At 27.2% G+C, this 21,849-nt stretch overlaps 1 protein-coding gene and 1 long non-coding RNA gene across 2 annotated transcripts in view; one reads left to right on the top strand and one right to left on the bottom strand.

The window, feature by feature from the left end:
• The first annotated feature begins 422 nt into the window (after positions 1-422).
• On the top strand, positions 423-2,884 carry LOC100207147 (soma ferritin). The gene is made up of 3 exons (XM_065788971.1): positions 423-624; positions 2,255-2,347; positions 2,447-2,884. The coding sequence occupies exons 1-3, from the start codon at positions 523-525 to the stop codon at positions 2,762-2,764; spliced, it is 513 nt and encodes a 170-aa protein (XP_065645043.1). The 5' UTR covers positions 423-522; the 3' UTR covers positions 2,765-2,884.
• Positions 2,885-21,315: 18,431 nt separating this feature from the next.
• The window catches only part of LOC136075534 (uncharacterized), a 2,268-nt gene continuing 1,734 nt past the window's right edge, over positions 21,316-21,849 (bottom strand). The window contains exon 3 of the long non-coding RNA XR_010635996.1: positions 21,316-21,849. This exon is cut by the window's right edge and continues 645 nt beyond it. This is a non-coding gene — a long non-coding RNA (uncharacterized LOC136075534).

The following is a 21,849-nucleotide window of genomic DNA, read 5'->3' as shown; positions in this document are numbered from 1 at the left end:
TTGTGAAATAAACTGTTGAATAAAAAAGGGGCCAGTTTATATTTTTTAAATGTTAATACTAAGAAACGCTTGTGATTCATTATAGAAATTTCAGTTATTAGATGTGTCCAACGGGAGGAAGGGATAATCAACGTTGGCCTACAATAAAAATTGACATTTTAGTAGTAAAATTTACCGAGTTACTTGCGCGTCGTTTTATAGTCGTCTCTGTAACACAATTCTATAAAGTACAAAAATAATTTTTCGGTAAGACTTTAGCAACAAGATTTTTAAAAGATGTTTTTAAATGAGTAAATAGATTTTTTCATTTAAAGATAAAGTTACTAATCAAATACTAACCAACAAAACAAAAATATTTTATTATTGTGAAAAATATTTTAGACCAATCATATTGATTTTTTGTCATGTGACTTTTTCAACAACATCTTGCACATCAGCGATTGTTGTGCTTCTACAGCGTTAGAACCGGCCTTGTCTTGCAAACTTTTTACTTAATACATTGAACCTTACTATAAAACGAAAATGGCATCACAATGCAGGCAAAACTTTCACCAAGAAAGCGAAGATGCAATTAACAACCAGATAAACATGGAGCTGTATGCCAGCTATCAATATCTTTCTATGGTAAGTTTAAAATTTAAAGTGTTGCGGCATACAATATTATTAACGCATACTATTATTAAATTATACATTGCTAAATGTATAAATTATTAATAGTATTTATTGCTAAATAATTACATGCTGGTCGTATGTTATTATTTAGCGGGTTAGTGAAACCAGATCGCCTGTTTTTTAGCTATATAAACTTAGTCTTTTCTCTTCCAACTCTAACCATGATTTCGTAGTCAGGTTAACAATGTTTTACTTTGTAATTGTAAGTCAGTTAATAGTTACAAAATGTTTTATGGAGTGAGACAGCGTTTGATAACAACAATGTTATTATAACTAATTGCACCAAGAAACAAATTTTTGTTGGCCAATTAATAGTAAACTTGAATTTGTTAATAGCAATTAATTTGCTCCCTACAGGTTAGGTTTGTTTTTTTACTCTAATATAATGAGTCAGCTAATTTAAAGCAGCTGCTGAAAGGTTTTGCTTTAAAAGTATAAAATATCTCTTCTTTTAAGTCAGGTTTTTTTTTACATTTAAAGTGAAGGATGTGTCTTGTTCATATTAAACTTGTTTTAGCTTAAGTAAGGATTTTTAGTGTGTTGAAGACAACATATTTAGGAAAAGAACTTGAATATAAAATCCTTCGTTTATTTGTGGGCAAGGGTAAGGGTAAGTTTTTCTTGCTAGAAATTATCTCATTGCCGGATTTATATATTTTTTTAAAAATGACATTCTGAAGTTCTTTCTAAACCATACATGAGTGGAACAGAGGAAATTAACCAAAAACTGTTACAGTTACTGTTATAACTGTAAGTTTTTTTCTGGTTTACTTTATTAACAGTAGTGTTATAAAAAGGTTTTGCTGATGTTGTTGTATTTAGCTTATGAGTGAACTATAAAGACTGGTTATAAATATAAGAATGATTGAATTATATTGCTGTATTTACCTTATGAATAATCTATGAAGGTAATGAATAATATGTGAATATTATTTATTATCTTATCATATTATAGTGAATATATTATAGTTAATAATTCATTATCATATTATAGTGAATATAGTGAATATATTATAGTGAATAACTCATTATCATATTATAGTGAATATAGTGAGATAATGGTAAATATAGTAGGTGAGAGTTAATAAGTTGAAAATTGTTAAAATTGGTTTTTTCGGCTTTGAGAAAAAGTTACATTTTTATATTTCTGTGAAATTCCATGTAATATACCATCATAAACCATCCTGTTCACAACGTTAAACTGATCCTTTATTGAGGTAGGTGAAGCTACTTAGCTGTGGCGAAGACAATTGATTGAGAGAAAAAAAACTTGTTGTAAAATTTAATTTTTTATTTGTTTTTCTTCCAGAGAATTACCCAATTTAATTTTGGGTAAGGGTAAGATGATCTTGCAAATCTCAGATAGCATTACTTTTAGTAGTATCATCACAATAAATACAGTTAAACTTGAAACACAGCTTAATGACAAGAATAGCATTTTGTTGTATAAAATTGATTCTTTTATTATGTCATTTAAATAGAAAATGGCATTATGGAACCTTATTCAAACCTAGTAGTAATTATTAAAGTTAATAAAAAATGTTTAGTGTAGTAAATATTGATACAAATAAACTTTTTACAGGCTTATTATTTTGATCAAGACGACGTAGCATTGGATGGTTATTTTAAGTTTTTCAAGCATCAGTCAGATGAAGAGCGTGAACATGCTCAGAAAGTAAGTTTAAAAACTTTTTTGGGGTTTTAGACTTTCTTATATGTCAATGTTTTTTTTGTTTTGTTTTTCTTTTACATCAAAGTATGTTTTGTTATTAAGCTTATGAAATATCAAAACAAACGTGGTGGTCGAATAGTTTTAAAAGATGTTCAAGCTCCCCAATTTCAAGTGAGTACGCCAATGTCAGCATTAGAAGCAGCACTTGAATTGGAAAAGAAAGTTAACGAGTCATTGTTAAATGTACATGCTATTGCTGGAAAGCACAATGATCCTCATTTGAGCGATTTCATAGAATCTGAGTTCTTGGATGAGCAAGTTGATTCGATCAATGAAATAGCCAAATTGATCACCAATGCTAAGAGATGTGGTGATGGTTTGGGTACATACCAATTTGATAAGCTGAGCATGTCAAGTTAAATGTTTGCGTCTATTTATAGTTTTGCTTTAAAGACTATACAATGCAAACAACATGTTTATTATAAGAAATAGAATCTGAAAAATATCTAGAAAAAAAATGAATTTAGAAAAAAAATCTGATACATGTGTTTTAAAATCTTTTTAAGTCATGGTTAAATAAGTTTGATTCATATAGAAAGAGTGTAAATAGTTGAGAAATAATTTTAACGTTTATAAGAAAAGCGTCGCGCGATTACTAAGTCTTTGTTTCTAGAATCAGTACAATTCATAAAACGGTATTGGCATAAAGATAAGATTTTCAGTAATGTTATTTTTCCTTACTCTGACGAGTATGAACACTACCCATTTCATATTCATATGCTGTACTCGTCCGAGTACAGTAATGTTTAATTTTAAATTAGCATTTAATTTTGAAATTTGATAAAAAGCATTTTGCTGAATCTTTTTCAAATTAACAACAGTTTTATAAAATTTCAGCTTCTATTTGTTGTGAAAAAGTTTTTAAATTACGAAAATGCGTTTTAAAGACACTTTAAGAGATAAACGCCCAAAAATTCTGAAAAAATTTATTTTTATTCTTTAACTGTTTAGATATTTTGATATACCATCTCAAAAGTAAATGTCAAATCTCTAGATATAAAATCTATTTAGACAAGTATTAAAAATGTTTTTCGAAAAGAAAAATTCAAGTAGGGAGGGCTGAGATGGCGAGCGTTTTTTAAAGTCCTTAATTTTAGCGCTAACTAGTTTTAGCAATAACGGCCGCACTCACTGATCTCAAAATATTACTTTATTTTATAGTTATATTTTGAGATCAGTAAGCCGCACTAAGCGAAAATAGTATTTATAGAATTTTCCAATTACCCTTTTAAATATTTTTAATGTACCTTATCTCAGAATACCGTAAAGTATTCTAAAAATAGAATTTTATTCAGTATCAAATAGCATTTTGAGATTAATATTCGGGCAAACAAACAGTTTAACGTCACCGAAGCGGTACATATCCACGTGTTGCGATCAAGGCGTAAGTTCGTTACCCTTTCAGTTTACTCGAGTTTGACACGCGTTTTTTGATGTTTGTCATGTCGTGTGCTTTTTATCATTGGTTCCAAATTCTTTACAGGAAATTAAGTATAATATAGCACTATTTCCGTGGCGATGAAACCATTTATATCTTAACTAGTGTTTTTGGTAAATAGTAGAGTGATCGACCGAAACCGAAATTACGGGTACTCAAATTTGGTGCCGAAACCGAAATTTCGGCTAGTCAAAATTTATTTAAAAATGCAATTTTACGTTTTTTGTTTTTTTATACTCGTATCATGTTAAAATTAATAACCAAGTATTTCAAATTGAGAATTAATACATAAGTCGGCGATATAAGTTAATAGCGAAATTTAACAACAGCCAGATTTTCTTTACAAAACAAAATTTTTTCGAGGTATTCTGTAAAAATTCTCAATATTTTTGTAAAAATTCGCAAAATATTTTGTGAAAATTCTAAAAAATAACTGTTTTTCTAAATTAGATAAATATTGGTTTCTAGTATATTTTTTAACCGATATTTCGGTTTTTACCGAATTTATAAAAAGTACCAAAACTGAAATTTCGGTATCGGTTCAAATTAAAATTTCGGCCGAAACCGATATTGAAACAGGTTTCTGTCGATCACTAGTAAATAGTAATAGCTAATTTCACGGAATGGAAACTTTTTGGCACGTGTTATTCTTTTTGTTCAAGAAGGTTTTAAAGACGCAACAGAAACAAAGAATAACTTTTTCTGAGTTGCGCCAGCTGGGTAGTTAGTTGCTAAATAAAAAAAGTTTACTTAAAACTTTTTAAATTTGTTTATTTAAGAGGGAGAATTAAGGTGTAAAAAAAAAAAGCTTCATCTTTGTAGTTTAGGCGCTCATGAGCTTGGAGGCGGGAGTATGGTTCAAACGCTATAATATAGCTTAAAGTTAGGGATACTCGATTGAAACTTAATCTAAAACTAAAAATACTCATAGCCAACATTAAATAAATTACTTAGAAATGTAGGGATGAGGGGAGGGGAGGAGTTGTACCTTCGCTGCCGCCTTCCCATCCCTTCAAAGTTTTTTTTATAATTCAAATAAGTAATTTTTTTTTTAAATCAAGGTAAATAAGTTTTTTTAAATAATTTCAAAATGATTTATTTTTTTCAAAGAAAAAATTTTACTTTATTACCATTTTTTATTCTAATGATCACCAAGGGAACAAAAAAATTCCAAAAGATTCACTCCCTAGCCCAAATGCGTCAGCAATGGTTTAATAAAATATTTTAATTTACTACCTAATTCTAAGTTCAAATCATCGTCATGTTTCAAGTTTCATTTAATTATCTTTTAGTGTTCGAAAGTTTTTGAACATCTAAAGTTTTCATCCCCGTCAAAATGAGAGTTTCAGTCACGCATCATTTAAAACAATTATTTCAAAAAAGTGCCAAAAGATGCGACAGCATCTTTCACTAAATTTTCCTAGAGCACATTTAGTTTCAATAAATGCTGAAACCACCAATTAAAACATGCTGCATATCATATATTATTTTTCAATATTTTTCATATTTTAACCCTACTTTTACAACTATATGCAATTTTTTTATGTTAGCCTTTGAATCCACCATATAAAAAACCGAAAAAAAAAAAACAACTCAATTTTGACTATTCTGCACTGTGTTCTGTAATAAGAAACTTGATTTTATTTTTAAGAGTGTAAATTGCACTTTTTTTTTTTTTTTAATTTGTTTACATTTTTGTCCTCTGAAAGAAGATCGTAATGATCTTATCATCAGAACCTTTTACAAGTTTTTTACATCAATACATAAACAAGTTTAAAAACTTACAATCGTGATATAAATTAAAAATATAAATCAAACCTTTAATTTTTTATATAATAATAAAGTCTGATCTTATCGCCAGAACTTATAAAAACTCAAATGTATAAATACAAATATAAATATACATATATACAAAGTAAATAATATATAATAATATATATATATATGTATATATATATATATATATATATATATATATATATATATATATATATATATATATATATATATATATATATATATATATGTATATATATATATATATATATATATATATATATATATATATATATATATATATGTATATATATATATATATATATATATATATATATATATATATATATATATATATATATAATATAAGAATTATTCACATATTTCAAAGTATATACTGTGGTAAAAGGAAAGCTTCAGGATTATGCGTATTTGCTTGCATGTTTTTTAGTAATATAGTTTCCATGTACTAATTCTTTTTTTTAAATTTTTTTATAATTTTTCTTAACCAATACAAAAACAAAAAGTTAAAGTAGGACTTTAGGACCGGTGATTTTTATTTTATTAAGTCTTTAGAAAAACGTTTTATATTATATAGTGTTACGTTTTTTAATATTTGTTGTTTTATATTTACGGTATAGACTAAATGGCTTGGTGATAAGACTTCGATAACTATTGCGTGTGTTGCGTATGTAATGTAATTTCATTATCGAAGAGAACAGTTTTTTTCTACAGCGTGTTTTTTTTTCTACAGCGTGTTTAAGTTATTGTACAAATATGGAAACTTCAATTAAAAACATAGAAAAAATTATTACCAACAAATTAGAATAACAAAAAAAACCTATTCTGAAAGAAACAGAGAAGTTGTTAAAAGAACAAGAAAAAAGTTTTACATCGATTATGAGTGCAAACTTAAAAATATTAACGGACAGAATTGAAAGACTAGAAGTAAACGATAACAAATTTTATGTGACGAATATTCAAAAAGATATAAGTGATCTTAAAACAACTGTAAACTTGCAAGAAATAAACCTAATGGAAAAGGTTGTACAAAACTTCCAACAAACAAACCTAATGGAAAAGATTGTACAAAACTTCCAAGAAACAAAGCTAATGGAAAAGGTTGAACAAAACTTCCAAGAAACAAACCTAATGGAAAAGGTTGTACAAAACTTTCAACTTTTTTTATGTATACGTTTATTAAACGTCGATCTAACTTTTAGAATATCGAATTACATTAGTCAATATTGTAAACGTTTAATCGACCTTTATTAAACGTAAACATTTAAAGATTTAAAATCTACGCTTTGGATCTTTTAATATATACGTTTATTAAATCTCGATCAAACGTTTACAATAGTGACTAATATAAGTCGTTATTCTAAACGTTTGATCAACGTTTAATGAACGTTTATTATATTATAATATAGCCATTGGTCAGAAGACTTACATAACAGCTTAAGTCACGCGGTTTAAATAATTAAAACAAAATTAAAAACTTATTAAAAGATTATTTTTTATTGGCTAAATAATTAAATTAGACTTAAATGCGTTTTCAAGATTCACTTTCTTACAACATCAAAAAGCGAAACGACTGATAAATAAATAATAAACGAGTGTCGGGTGCGCCATTTTAATTCATGAAAGTTTAAAAGCTTTTATCGCAACAATCTACCTTCCTAAATGCAAACAAACCAATGGACTCCAATGTTTCAGATATATTGATGGTGATATTGACATAGTTAAAAAATATGAGTTGTTAGTCTCTCGTTATGAAAGTCCTGCTGCAAAAACTTTTTTGGGAAGTTTTATAAACAGTTTAAATTCATTTTGTAAATGCTAGTATGATTGTGTAACAGTAGGCATTCATATTTGCAATAATCAAGAGGTTTAATATCTAAATATTAATTTTTTTATTTTAGATGCATTTTAGCTTAATTTAGTTACATTTGCTAAAGAAAATTGGTAGAACAGAGCTGGTAAAAACCACTGCATAAGTTATATTACGGCATGATTAAAGTTATGTTAAGACAAGATCTAAAAGTTTATTATACGTTTACTTTGACCAAATCTAAACGCTTTATATACGTATAATAATCCTATAATAGACGTTTAAAATACGTTTGAATATAGACGTTTTATGGACGTTTGTTCTAAACGTTAATCTGGATTTTATTCTAAACGGATAATCGACCAAATCTAAACGTTTTGTCAAAACGTTGTTTGACGTTTAATAGACGTGTGTGTGTTTACTGGGCTCAACGTAAATATTCGAAGCCTTAATAATAATTTTGAAAAACTTTTCAATTTGTTAGAGGAAACAAAAAATTGTTTTAATGTGTTTTGTTTGACTGAAACGTGGATTTTGAATAATTTAAATAATACTTCAAACTTTTATATTCCTCATTTTAAATTAATTTCTCCCCATAGGCAAGTAAATAAACGCGGCGGAGGAGTTCTTATATATGTATATGAAAACATTGTTTATTATGTTAGGAATGATTTAAGTGTACCTGATGGCGATAAAAATTATATTAAACTTATAAAAACTATTAAAATTATAAAAAATGAATCAAAAAACTTATTATTAAGCTGAAGTAGTATTTTTTAAAAAGGCATTAAAGAAAAAAAAATAGGTTTTCATTATTGGGGACCTAAATATGAATTGTTTTTTATACAGTGAAGATAATAAAATTAAAAACTTTTACGATTTTTTTTTCGAAACTAAAGCAATTCCCTTGATTAATCGTCCAACAAGAGTAACAAAAAACTCAGCGTCTTTGATTGATAATATCATTACAACAGATATATCCGACAATGATATCCAAACAAGTATTTTAAAATCGGATATATCTGATCAGAAGATATCCTATTTAAGGTCTATGGAGCCAATCTATACGCCAAGGAGTTTTTCCTGAACAACTAAAAATTGCTAAAGTTACTCCAATTTTAAAAGAAGGTATCAGTGTTTATCAAATATCAGACAAATATCTGTATCAGTATTTATCAAATGGTATCAGTATTTATCAAATATCAGACAAATATCAGTATCAGTATTTATCAAATGGTATCAGTATTTATCAAATATCAGACAAATATCAGTATCAGTATTTATCAAATGGTATCAGTATTTATCAAATATCAGAGAAGGTATCAGCATTTATCAAATATCAGACAAATACCAGTAATTATCGCCGTATCTCTGTCCTCTCCACATTTTCAAAAATACTATAACGTATTTAATGTGCAATAGATTATACAATTATCTTCATTCTAATAATTTTTTATACAACTATCAATTCGGCTTTAAAAGAAATAATTCCACAGCACATGCATTTATCCAATTTGTACGTGAAATCTCTAATTCTTTTGAAAAGTCTAAGTACGTTAAGTATTTTCATCGACCTTTCGAAAGCATTTGATACTGTCGATCATGAAATTTTACTACAAAAGATTATAAAATAAATTATTATATTATAAATTATTATAAAATATTATAAAATATTAAAATGATTAAATATTATAAAATAATATATTAATAAAATAAAATATTATAAAATAAATTGCAAATTTATAAAATGGTTCAAAAGTTATCTATCCATCCGTAAACAATTTGTTTTCAGCAATAATGATCATCCAAATAAATTTCTAAATATTTCATGTGGCATTCCACATGGTTCCATTTTGGGATCACTACTTTTCTTGATTTATATAAACGATCTAAATAAAGCCTCGAGTTTAATGCTTATCATGTTTTCTGATGACACTAACTTATTCTTTTCCGATAATAACATTTACTCTTCTTTACTATGAATGATGAGCTTAAAAGTATATCCAAATGGTTTAAATGCAACAAACTAACTCTTAACATTAAAAACAAATTATGTTCTTTTCCATCCAGTCTCTAAAAAAGCTTATTTACCCCGACGTTTGCCTAAAATTTTTATTGATGATGTTGAAATAAAAAGACATAATGTAACAACGTTTCTTGGTGTTTTTCTTGATCAAAACATCACATGGAAAAAGCATGTTGACTATATTGGTATAAAAATTTCTAAAATGGTTGGAATTTTCTAAAAAACCAGAACATATTTATGTAAAAAAGTCTAACTCAACTTTACTACTCTTAAATTCGTTGTTATTTAAATTATGCTAATGTTAGAAACAATAGAAACAATAATTTATATATGAGCCCATTTGTCTAACCAAGTTTAATTAGTTTTGTATTGCATATCTTTGAAATAAAATTATTTTGTGTAATTTCAACATCCATTTTACTTTTCCCATTTTCAAATATAAACTGAAGTATATATCTTCATCGATGATGTAGTCAGATTTTTTTTGATTGTAATTTTATATTTTTTATAGAACTTTTATTGTTAATTACGTTTTATTTTGTTGATTATATTTTGATGCAGTTAATATACACACGCTTGTAAAAGATTCTGATGATAGGATCAGTACGTGTTTATGAAAGTAGTTTATTTACTACGACAACAAATGTAAACTAAAAAAAACTTATGTCTTCTTCTTGCCCCTGCTGTATTTAAATTATGGTTTACGACTTTCTTAATTTATATGGCAATTAAAAAAAAAAAAAAAATACAGTAAGACATCTCTTAATTAAATGAAAATAAAATTGCAATTAAACTTACATTTAAATACTTTTTATAACAACCACGTATATGTCTTACAATTAAAAAGACAAATACGTGGTTGTTATAAAAATTTTTAAATATATATATTATAAAAACATTATAAAAAGTATTTAAATATCATCAATAGATAAAATCACATCTTTAAGTTTACTTTTAAAGTTCGGAAAAGTATCGGATATATCAAAATTAGGTATAACAATTTTATTTCAAAGATATGGTGCTCGAAATGTGATGCAAAATTTGTTAAATTTTATTTCTAAGTAAATATTTATTAATTGGGTTTAAAGAAAAATGGTCTTTAAAAATAGGTAAAGTTAAATCGCTTTTCCACATGTAAAAAATTTCGTTACTTTTAGATATTTCCGAGCAAATATAGTCAATATGCGGTTTCCATGTAATGTTCTTGTCGAGAACCACTCCTAAAAATTTAGTTACAAAATCTCTTTTTATTTCGACTTTATCGATAAATATTTTTGGCAAATTTTGGGGTGAATAGCGCTTTTTGAGAGCGAATGGAAAAGAATACATTTGGTTTTATTGATGTTAAGAGTTAACTTGTTACATTTGAACCAAGTAGATATGATTTTAAGTTTATCATTCATTATAGAAAAGAGTTTGGATTTGCCATTATTAGTCAAGGATAAGTTGGTGTTGTCGGCAAACATGAACAACTCATTAAGTTTGAGGCTTTGTTTAAGTCATTTATATAGATTTAAAGAACAAAAAAAAAAATTAAGAATAAAGTAGCCCTTACCTTGAGGAACATCACTGTAAATATTTAGAAGATGGCTTTGGTTATAGTTATTAATAAAAACATAAGTAACTTCGAAGCCATTTTATAGTTATATGCTTAAATCCGTAGTATTTTAATTTTACGAGCATTATTTCATGGTCGGCAGTATCGGAAGCCTTTGACAGGTCGATAAAAACAACTAATGTAAGTTGGGATCTTTGAAAGGATTTTGATATTTCTTGTACAAATTGGATGATTGCATGTTTAGTGGAATTATTTTTTTAAAACCAAATTGATTATTATATAAAAGAATATTGGAAACAAGATAATTGTATACTCTATTATACATAATACGCTCTAAGATTTTTGAAAAGGTAGAAAGGATAGAAATAGGGCGATAGTTACTGATATTGGAACAGTCCCGTTCTTTCAAAATCGGAATAACTTTTGCAATTTTTACTCGATCAGGAAAAACTCCTTGATAGACGTCTATCAAGGAGTTTTTCCTGATCGAGTAAAAATTGCAAAAGTTATTCCGATTTTGAAAGAACGGGACTGTTCCAATATCAGTAACTATCGCCCTATTTCTATCCTTTCTACCTTTTCAAAAATCTTAGAGCGTATTATGTATTTATTCGTTTTTATTCTTTTTAAAGTTTATAAATCACCTGTCTAGACAGGTGATTTATAAACTTTAAAAAGAATATAAACAGTTGCAATCATCCATTGGTGCTAAGAAATCATTAAAGGTGGTTGGGGTAAAGGGAACTTTATTAGCTAATTTAGGGCCATTTTCGATAAAGTTATTTAATAAATTCGTCAGATATAGCTTTTGATTCATGAATACATTTGTCATCAACTATAATCATTTGGGGAGAGAAACCTGAGCATGTTTTTTGATTGCCAGTAATTACTTTTATTACTTGCCAAGTGCACTTAGAGTTGTTCTTAAATTTGTATAATAATCTAGAGTAATAAGCGTTTACAAATTTTTTTGAACAAATATTTATAATCTTTGTATATTTTTTCATTTTCAGATGATTTTGCTTTAAGATACTTAATGTATAACTTCTGTTTTGTTTTTAATGACTTTTTGAAACCCTTGGTAGCCCAAGTGTTATTAAAAAATTTTTCGTTTTTTTAATAATAGGCTAGTTGACATCCTATAAAGCGTAAAATATTTAAAGTAGGTCTCATAAATGGCGTCAGCATTCCCCTGGAAATTAATATGATCCCAGTGCAAAAGAGATAACTGATTTTTAAAAAGATTCATCTTAATAAGATTAAAATCACGAATAAATGTTGTTGTAGAATTATTATTAGCGTTTGAGTTGAGAGTCAGAAATTGGGAAATGGTCAGAAATGTCAGTTTTTAAAACTCCTTTTTGAATGTCATTGTTAAAGATATCAGTTGTTATAATGTCAATTTGAGACGTTGAGTTTTTTTTTTTTACTTTAGTAAGATGATTAATCAAAGGAACTGCTCCACCTACAAAAATTGAGTCGTAGAGGTTTTTAAATTTATTGTCCTTATTTTGTAAAGCAATCCATATTAAGATCTCCAAAAAAAAACATTTTTTGTTTTCTTTCAGGCCTTTTTTTAAAGATGTTTTGTTCAAAATAAATGCTTAAGTTTACTCTCACGCCGTCAGGTGGTCGGTAGCAGGTGCTTAATAATATATTTATAGAAGTTTTGTTTATAATTTCAATAGTCAAAACTTCTTTATCGCCGTCAGAAACGCAGAAATCATTTCCAATAGATGCGCGATATTTTAATTTACGTTGATAGAAACTCCACCATTGCGTTTATTAACTTGTCGTTTAAGCGAAATCAATTTAAAATGAGCAATATAAAAAAGTGTATTATTATTAAGGTCATTTGAGTTTATCCATGTTTCAGTTAAGTTTTTTGTTTTATCTAATAAATCGAGTAATTTTTCAAAATTGCAACTGAGGCTTCTAATGTTTATGTGAATAATTCTAACTTTATGTCTGTCATTAAAATAATTAAAAAGAAATTCTTCTAACTCATTTGGGAAATGATAAAAACAATCTGTAAACGAATTGATAACATAATTTTTATCTGGGTCGATGTTTTCATTGGTCATAAAATTATTTATTTCAGTAAAATTAAAGCTATGTGATTCGAAGTCGTTAAATCCAGCCATATTTGTTGTTAGGAATATTTTATTAGAAATATTTCTTTTTAAAGCTAGGTGGTATAGAGTTTCAGAGATCTCTACAATAAATTACATCATAACTAAAAATGACATTCTTTGCGCAGTTTTGTGTTCGCGTTAACATCTTCAATTTGGGAAACTTATAGTATATCTTTTATATATATAGAGATCTCTTAGTATAAAGAACCAAATAAAATTTTTCTCCTAAAACCATTGTTATTTATTGTTGTAAAGACAAAAATATATAATAAATAAGCATACTTTAATGCTCAATAAAGAAAACTATTGGCTTACAAATCTTTATTATCGGTAAACTAAAATCATCCGGAAAATGAGAAAAAACTCCGGTTTTTCTTAATATTGGAATTTTTTTCAAACATGCATAAAAAATAAAAAATGATATCCTGATTAAAAGTTATTTCAAAGTATCAAATGGTTTTTAGATTATTAATCTATTTCTATTTCTGTGTGCTAAGACGGTTGTGGTACGTTTATTGGGCCGGTCATCAAACAACAATGTCATCAACAATGTCATAAATTATTTTCAAGTATTGAATGGTTTCTTGATTAATAACCTGCTTCAATTCTTAGTAGATGTGCGACGCTTAGAAAACTTGTCTTTGAACAACAATTTTTAAGTTTGTTTTATCACAATGAATCATTTCCCATGATAAGTATTTGTAAATTTAAATTTTCTTGAATTTTGGAAACTGTCAATGTTCTGCCTAAATTATAGCAAAATATACATACTTCGTAAGAAGCCATCCTTAAAAAAAGTACTATCAATTAACAATAACCAAACCGTACGAATTTTTTTGTATGCACCAAAAAAAAATTAAGTTTTTTAAAATCATGTTAACAATCTGCCATTATTTTGTTTTTTTTTTCATTTTTTGACTTGATTAAATTTTGATTGCGTTTTTTTTGCTACCAAAAACCATTTAAGATGGTAGTATAATAATTAGAAGAAAAATTTATATTCAACTTTTACAAATGTTTTTTTTTTTCAAATTGTATAATATACTATTAGAAACCTAAAAAAAAATTTTTAATAGTTATTTATTAATTATTAAATATCAAAAAATGGGGTAAAGGGCGACAAAGATTTTTCAGCAACCGTTCATAATTTATTATTGAAATTTTGGCTTATAATATATTAAGTATGTCATTGTGTCGTGTACTAAAAGATTTAACTTTCTAAAATTGGGCAAAAATGGGGTAATTTAAGGGCACAAGATTGAAAAATACTAAACGAAAGAGGCAGTAAAGACTATTCTAGAGTATGTAGGAAATACTAATACAATAAATAAGTGGGCCCAATTTCAAATTATTTATAAGTAATTTTGAAAATATCTCTGTCGCCCGCCCAAAAAACATGATTTTAAGAAAAATGCAAGTAAAAGAAAAACGGCAACAAACAAATTTCAAAATTCTTTACTTTTTGACATTACACCGACTAATGTTTTATTTCGATCACAAAAACTCTTTTGTATTACTAATAACATTTTTTTCTTGATTTTGTTTGATGGTTACATTGCTTTTCTGCTACCGAGACTTGTTTGGTGCCTTTACGTAAACTGCAACTTTGCCCATTATGAATAAATGTCTTTCCAAACACATTAAAAAAGTTATTGAAAAAATCGTTGTCCATCAGAATTAAGAATAGCTGATATAGCTTACTTCAATACTTAGAGCAGTTCTTTCAACATGTATATAGTTTAAACACCTCATATAATTTAAGCGATTCATTGGAACTCTGTTTTTTCCATGTTTCAGGAAAACATTTTCCAGGAAAGTTATTGAAGAAATGACTAAAAATATTGGTTTGATAGCTAACACAACAGCTAGAATAAAAATTTTGGTTTGATAGCTTACACAACATATAGCATACACAACATATAGCATACACAACAGCTAGAATAAAAAATTCAGTCATATGTCATTTTTCAAGCCATTTGAAATTTGTACCATGAACCGTTTGGTGCGCATACAAAACTAATGGCAATTTTTTACCTAAATAATGAAATGCTACAACATTAGGTTTTTTATTAAGTAGTTTATGGCAAACACACTTATGTTTAACTAGATCATTTTGTTTTGCATTAGAGTTTTTTTTAGCATAAGTAGTAGATAAATAAATAGTTTCTCACTGACAACCACTGCAAGAAGTTTTTTAGTCTAATACCTAGGCTGTCTTTTTTAGAAGAATTAGAATGTATATTTACAAGATCTTCACATTCTAGACGTTTAAGAAGCATAACATAAATCTCATAATAAAGTTAAAATCTTTCTTTGTATTTTAAAGATCCTGTACAACTTTTTTGTTCGACAACTTATTGAAAAAGGATGAGCCTGGAATATTTTCAATTGAACTTTATTCTGAAAGTATAGCTGAGGTTTAAAAATGTAAACCTTTTATCACTGTTTTCATGAAACTTTGATTTTGACACAAGCTATTAAAAAAAAATCTTAGCGATAAAGTCACAAATAACCTTAACAAGAACTTAAAGTAGTACAAATAGCTGTCTTGTGCGCAATGAACGCACATAGTTGAAGTAAATAAAGTAAGAATCAATAACTGAATAATAATACTTTAATTTATACAGTCAGTATAGAAAAGTTTTTATTGCATTTTGTGGTATAACTTCATTGCAAAAATGCACATCAACGGAAAAAAATGGCGTTGCAATGAATAAAAATTGATACAGAACCATTTTAAACAAAGATTAGATGTAGATACCAAAGTTTTTTTTTGCAATTCAAGAAAAAAATTAGGAACCTACTATCATTTTATTGATATAATAAAGAAGTTTTGAAAAAATAGTTTTTCAAATTTAATTACTGTACTACCATAATAAAGATATAATGTAATGATGAACAAAACTAGCAATTAAATATTCTGTAACATTTACGGCCCTCATAAACATGCCAAAATTAATGACTCAAAAAATTTATGATAAAGTTGTTTTAAAAATAGGCATAACTGCTTAAAAAAGCCGCACAGGAAACAAAGCCCGATGTCATTTTAATAATTTACGGAATTGCGCCAGATAAGATTTTAGATACTGTGTAGTAACATTATGATAATTAAAGTAAAATAAAATAATAATAATAATAATAATAATAAAAAGTATTATTATTATATTTGTAAAAAAACTTTATAGGCTTCTATAGCGTGGAGGATGTTTGTCCTGACATTATTATTTTTTTATTTGTAAAGTAAACTTTATAGACTTCTATAGCGTGGAGGATGTTTGTCCTAACAGTATTATTTTTTTATTTACTTATGGTTACTTTTATTTACTTATGGTCTCTTACTAAGAAGATCTAAAGGTCTTATAAACACAAGTTAAGTGGATTTAATTAGAAATTTCACGCCAACTTCATTATCAATGTTGAAAGTATGGCTAGAAAGTACATTTTTGGACTGCTTTTGTGATACTAATTGGAATGTATTTGGAGTCGGAGTTGTGGAGTCGGAGTCGCGCCATTTTTAGCGGATTCGGAGTTGAAGTCACTAAACAAAATTGCGACTCTGACTCCAATAGTAAAACTTCTCGGTATTGCACATGCATAAACAAAATATTTAACCTTTTTAGTCGGAGTCGCAAATTTGGAGTTGGAGTCGCAATTTTGTGTTATAATTGTATTTTTATTTTTTTTATTATTTCAATAGTAAATGACTCACAATCAGCGTCATTACAATCAATCATCGTCAAAATCAGTCGTCAGCTATCAGGATGCTATTAACGAAAAAACCTCAAGCGAGTATACGGAAAACCTCACCTAAGTTGTGATCCAGGCCGCAAAAAAATTATATATCGTAGAGACTGTAAATACCTGAAAGAGTTTGTTACTCGTCACCAAAATCAAATATTTTAGTCGTGTTTCCTGGCAACGCTGCTGGATATCCAATATCACCTTACGTTGTCTACAAATCAGAAAATCTATACCAACGTGGATTGAAAACGATCCCTATGGAACTAGGTACAATCGCTAGGATAGTTTATTATCACACATCAGTCAGAATTTTCTAAAACTGTGCAAATAACATAGTGTTTGCGTGTTTACCACCTAACTCATCTCATTTGACTAAGCCTTTAGGTGTTGCCTACTTTGGATCACTAAAAAGTGGAAAACCGTTTTGACACCGTGAAAAGAATCCTCTCAGGTAAAAAATCTTTAACACTTTCAAAAGGACACTTTCTATTGCTTCTAAAAAATGTCCTGGAACTATTTAAAGGACACTTCTAGTGAAAACTTTATATCGAAAGAACCTCTTATTAATCGCCTGCCACTGCAGGATTGATCATATGTTGATCTAAGTCTTATTTTTAAAGCATTATCTTATTTTTAAATCAGTTATTTGAATGACAACCGTGCAGCAAGGTCTGCACCTTTCAATATTTCAATATTAAAGCGCAAAAAGAAACTAAATGTTTCACCAGGAAAAGAAATGTGTCCTGACTCAGAAGAATCAAATGTTATAAATATCAAAAATCAAAAATATCCTAAAAGCGCCTCAGAAACAAAAAAAAATTAAATGTCAAACAGTCAATATAAGTATAAACTACGTGCCTTTAAATTTTACTGAAACAATTATTTTTAAATAACAAATATTTATATAGAGTAAATATCTACCTACCAATTTATTTATTCCTTTATTATAACAGAACAAAAAAAATATTTAATACAAAAAATTTTTTGTATTATTTATATTTTTTTAATTTACTTTATATAGATCGAAGGACATCTACTTTAACAATATGGAGGTATTTCCTCAAGTAAACTTTAAATAAGTATTTGTTTTAATACTATGGAGGTATTTACTTAAGTAATTTTCAAGTAAATGAAACAAAACAGCACAACAAGTATACATGGCCTAAAGAAACACCAACCCAGGGTAAAATTAGCCCACTTTTTGGAAAACTAAAATTTTAGTTTATTTAAAATTATTGCTATCACTGTTATTTTATTTATAAAATAGATTAAAAACAGTTATACTTTTTAAAAATTATAACTGTTTTAAATCTATTTTATAAATAAAACCAAAAATCGCAATAAAGTGGATTTAAGTAAACTATTATGTTACGGTATGACTGGATTTTCAACCTCAAGAATGTGAGCCGAGCGTTCTGTCACTAGTTTACTATTGTATTAAAATGGTTATTAATCTAATAAAATTTCTTAAATTATGATGTAATGGATCCCCAAGTTTTTTTTAATTTATTTTAAGATTGAATTTTTACGCGTATGAAAAAAAAAATTGTTTACAATCTCAGTAAACTCTTAACAATCGGAGTAAAATCTTAACAACTGCAGTAAAATCATAACAATCGCAGTAAAATCTTAACAATCGAAGAAAAATTTTAACAATCGCAGTAAAATTTTAACAACCGCAGTAAAATCATTGAAGATTTATTTTCTCAATAATATCATAACGTTATTACTTTACTGCAAGGAAAGTTTAAAATTTCCGTGCAATAAAAACGCAGTAATCTAAAATATCTACGCTGGTTGCCTTGTAGCTTTCTTACTGTAAACGCAGCAGTTATGACGATATTTTTTCTCTTTAGTAAATGAAATTCAGATATTTACAAGCTTAAGCAAAAATTTATATTGAATAACAACACCCTAATTTTTAATTAAAAAAAGAGCTTAAACAAATAAACTCAAAAACTTCTTAAAAGTTATTTAAAAAGTAAACAACGCGATCTTACAGAATATTTTATCATTTTCCAAAATAGGATTAGAATATAAGCAGCAGTTAAAGTGATTTTACCTGTCTATATAAGTCAACATTGACTTTTATTAATAAAGGTCTGAGTAAAAGCATTATATATTAGAACTAAAAGTGTTTTGCACTTTTTTCTAAAACAATTTGAATAATTTAAATGGACTTTTGACTTAAAGTTTATTTATAGACTAACTTTCTCATAACCATACATAAGTTTCTTTAGTTTTACTCTTTTACCAACTAAGTTTAATTTAACTCCTTAATAGAAATTAAGTTTAATTGCCTAAACTAATTGTTGCAACTGTCAATATCCCGCATCCATAAGTATTTTCACTTTTTATGCTAAAAAGTGAAAATACTTAATGGATTTTTTTTTTACAACTCCATACCCGTGACTTTCTTCCAGGGGTGCGGAATCGTAAAAAAAAAGTACCAACTCATACTCCGACTCCAATTGTTGACATTTTCAGAGTACGACTCCAACCCCAACCCCAACCCCGACTCCAACTCCAATTTCGAAGAATTTTTCAATGAATTTCAGAAAAATTCTTTGAATTCTTTAAAAAACGTAACTCGATAATTGAAAAAATGCACGTACAAAAAGAAACAGTTATGGCTTTTTTTCGTGAAATTGCTAGCAGTTTAAATATAAAAATTGAAACGCTTCAATAAGATGTTTATGATGTAAAAAAGGAACTTTGTAAAATTAAAGGAATCATGAACTTTATTGGTGATGAATGGGAAGTCAAAGTTAAAGGTGTTGATGATAAAATCGCAAAGGTAGTCGAAGAAATAACTAATGTAAAAAAAATACAAGGAAAAATCATTTCTGATAACACTGAACTTAAATCAAAAAGCGTAGACATTGAGGATAGAAACAGACGAAATAACTTACGGATTGATGGACTCACCGAAGGTGCAGATGAAAAAGATTGGGAAGACACTAAAAATAAAGTCAAAAAACTCTTTGCTGAAAAACTTGAAATTGCAAATGATATTAGGCTTGAACGTGCTCATCGAGTTGGTAATGGTGGTTCTGAACGAGTGCGCACAATTGTGCTTAAGTTGCATGACTTTGAAGATAAAGCGATAATTATGGATAAAGCGAACAAACTAAAAGGTACTAATATATATATAAATAAGGATTGTAGTGAAACAACCAGGAGAACTCGTAAAGAACTATTAGTTCAAGCAAAAACTCATAGGCAAAATGGCTATTATGCAAAGTTCTATATAATAAATTGATAGTTCACGATTTTAAGCAAAAAAATATAGATGTAGTTGAAATTTTGCCGACTATTTCAAAATAAGTAATATTATTATATGAGTTCTTGAATAAGCTCTTGTTTTATCTTTTATTTTTAATTTTTAAATGATTTAATTATGAAGATTTTAAAAATTTAAATTTTTATCCTTTTGAGGATTTTCTTCACTTTTCTGAAGATAATTTAAATATTGTTAAAGAAACTGAAATGAATTCAATGAATACATTATATTTTGATCCTTATAATTTTAAAATAAAAAATATATTAATTCTTTTTCTTTATTACATTTAAATATAAGAAGCATGAGTCAAAACTTTAAAAAATTTAAAAAATTTTTAAATAATATAAACTACACGTTGACGTCATAGCTGTGTCAGAGACTTGGCATGAAACAGATAGTCCGATTGAATCAAACTCTTATTACAGATTGCCAAATTACAAAGTTATTAGCCAACCACGAGGAAATCATAAAAAAGGTGGAGGACTAGGATTTTGCATACTTGAAAAATATATGTTTAAGATAACTTAGATACTTAGTAAAAAAAAAAAAATGAAAGTCTTTATATTTAATTATGTTTTTTGAAATGTTGTTTAGATACAATGTCTTGCCAGTAATCAATAAACCTACTCGAGTGAATAAAACCTCAAAAACAGCAATTAATAATATACTTATTAACAATTACTTAGAAACGTCATTTCAGTCAGACATTTTTAAAACAGATATAAGCGATCATTTCCCGATCTACATTACTATTAAAACAAAAAAATTATGGATATTCAGCCAAAGTTTACAAACTTAAAAAAACGTAACTTAACGATCAATAATACAAATAAACTATCGAATAAATTAAATTTATAAAATTGGAATGATGTCTATAATTGTCATAATACAAACGAAGCTTTTAGTAATTTTTTAGCTAAATTTTTTGCGATATTCGACGAAGCTTGTCCATATGAAGAAATACAAATTAAAACAAAAGCACTTAATAACCCTTGGATGAATAAAACACTTTTAAAGTGTTCTAAAAAAAAAATAAAACTATACAACAAATTAAAAAAGTACAGAGAATGAGAAAATATACAAGAATTATTAGAGTTTATATGAACATCTTCTTAAAAAAAAAAAAAATGTATTATAGTAAACAAATTAGCAATTCCAAGTTTGATGTTAAAAAAACATGGTCATTATTTAACGAAATAATGGGCCGAATTCAAAGAAAAAGTTCAGTACTACCTCAAAGAATTAATATTAATAAATCAGATATATTTTGTCCTTATAAAATATTTAACGAGTTTAATAAATACTTTACAAATGTTGGGATTTGTCTCGCAAACAAAATTATACCAACTCCTACGTCATTTAAGACATATCTAAAAAAATCAACAGATGAAACAACGGATGATTGTGACTTAACTTTTCTTGAATTTAACGCAGCTTATTTTTCTTTTAAAAAAAATAAATCTCCAGGATTTGATGAAATTCCCAGTAATATCCTTATATCTAACAAAAAAGCATTACAAAACCTTTGTTCCACATAGTCAACCTATCTTTAGATCAAGGAGTATTTTCTGATATACTTGAGCTTGCAAGAGTATACCCAATTTATAAAAATAATGATTGCGCCGACGTATCAAACTATAGACCCATATCGGTACTT

Source organism: Hydra vulgaris, chromosome 01, assembly GCF_038396675.1.
Source record: "Hydra vulgaris chromosome 01, alternate assembly HydraT2T_AEP".
NCBI lineage: Eukaryota > Metazoa > Cnidaria > Hydrozoa > Anthoathecata > Hydridae > Hydra > Hydra vulgaris.
Note: the sequence above shows the minus strand (reverse complement) of the source record. Positions and strands in the feature narration are given on the sequence as shown.

What these genes read in the sequence shown, in the direction of transcription:
- LOC100207147 (XM_065788971.1), top strand. Translation starts at nt 523, where the DNA reads ATGGCATCACAATGCAGGCAAAACTTTCACCAAGAAAGCGAAGATGCA. An exon ending in GCTATCAATATCTTTCTATG is followed by an intron (nt 625 to 2,254) that starts GTAAGTTTAAAA and finishes AACTTTTTACAG; the next exon opens with GCTTATTATTTTGATCAAGA. An exon ending in AGCGTGAACATGCTCAGAAA is followed by an intron (nt 2,348 to 2,446) that starts GTAAGTTTAAAA and finishes TTTGTTATTAAG; the next exon opens with CTTATGAAATATCAAAACAA.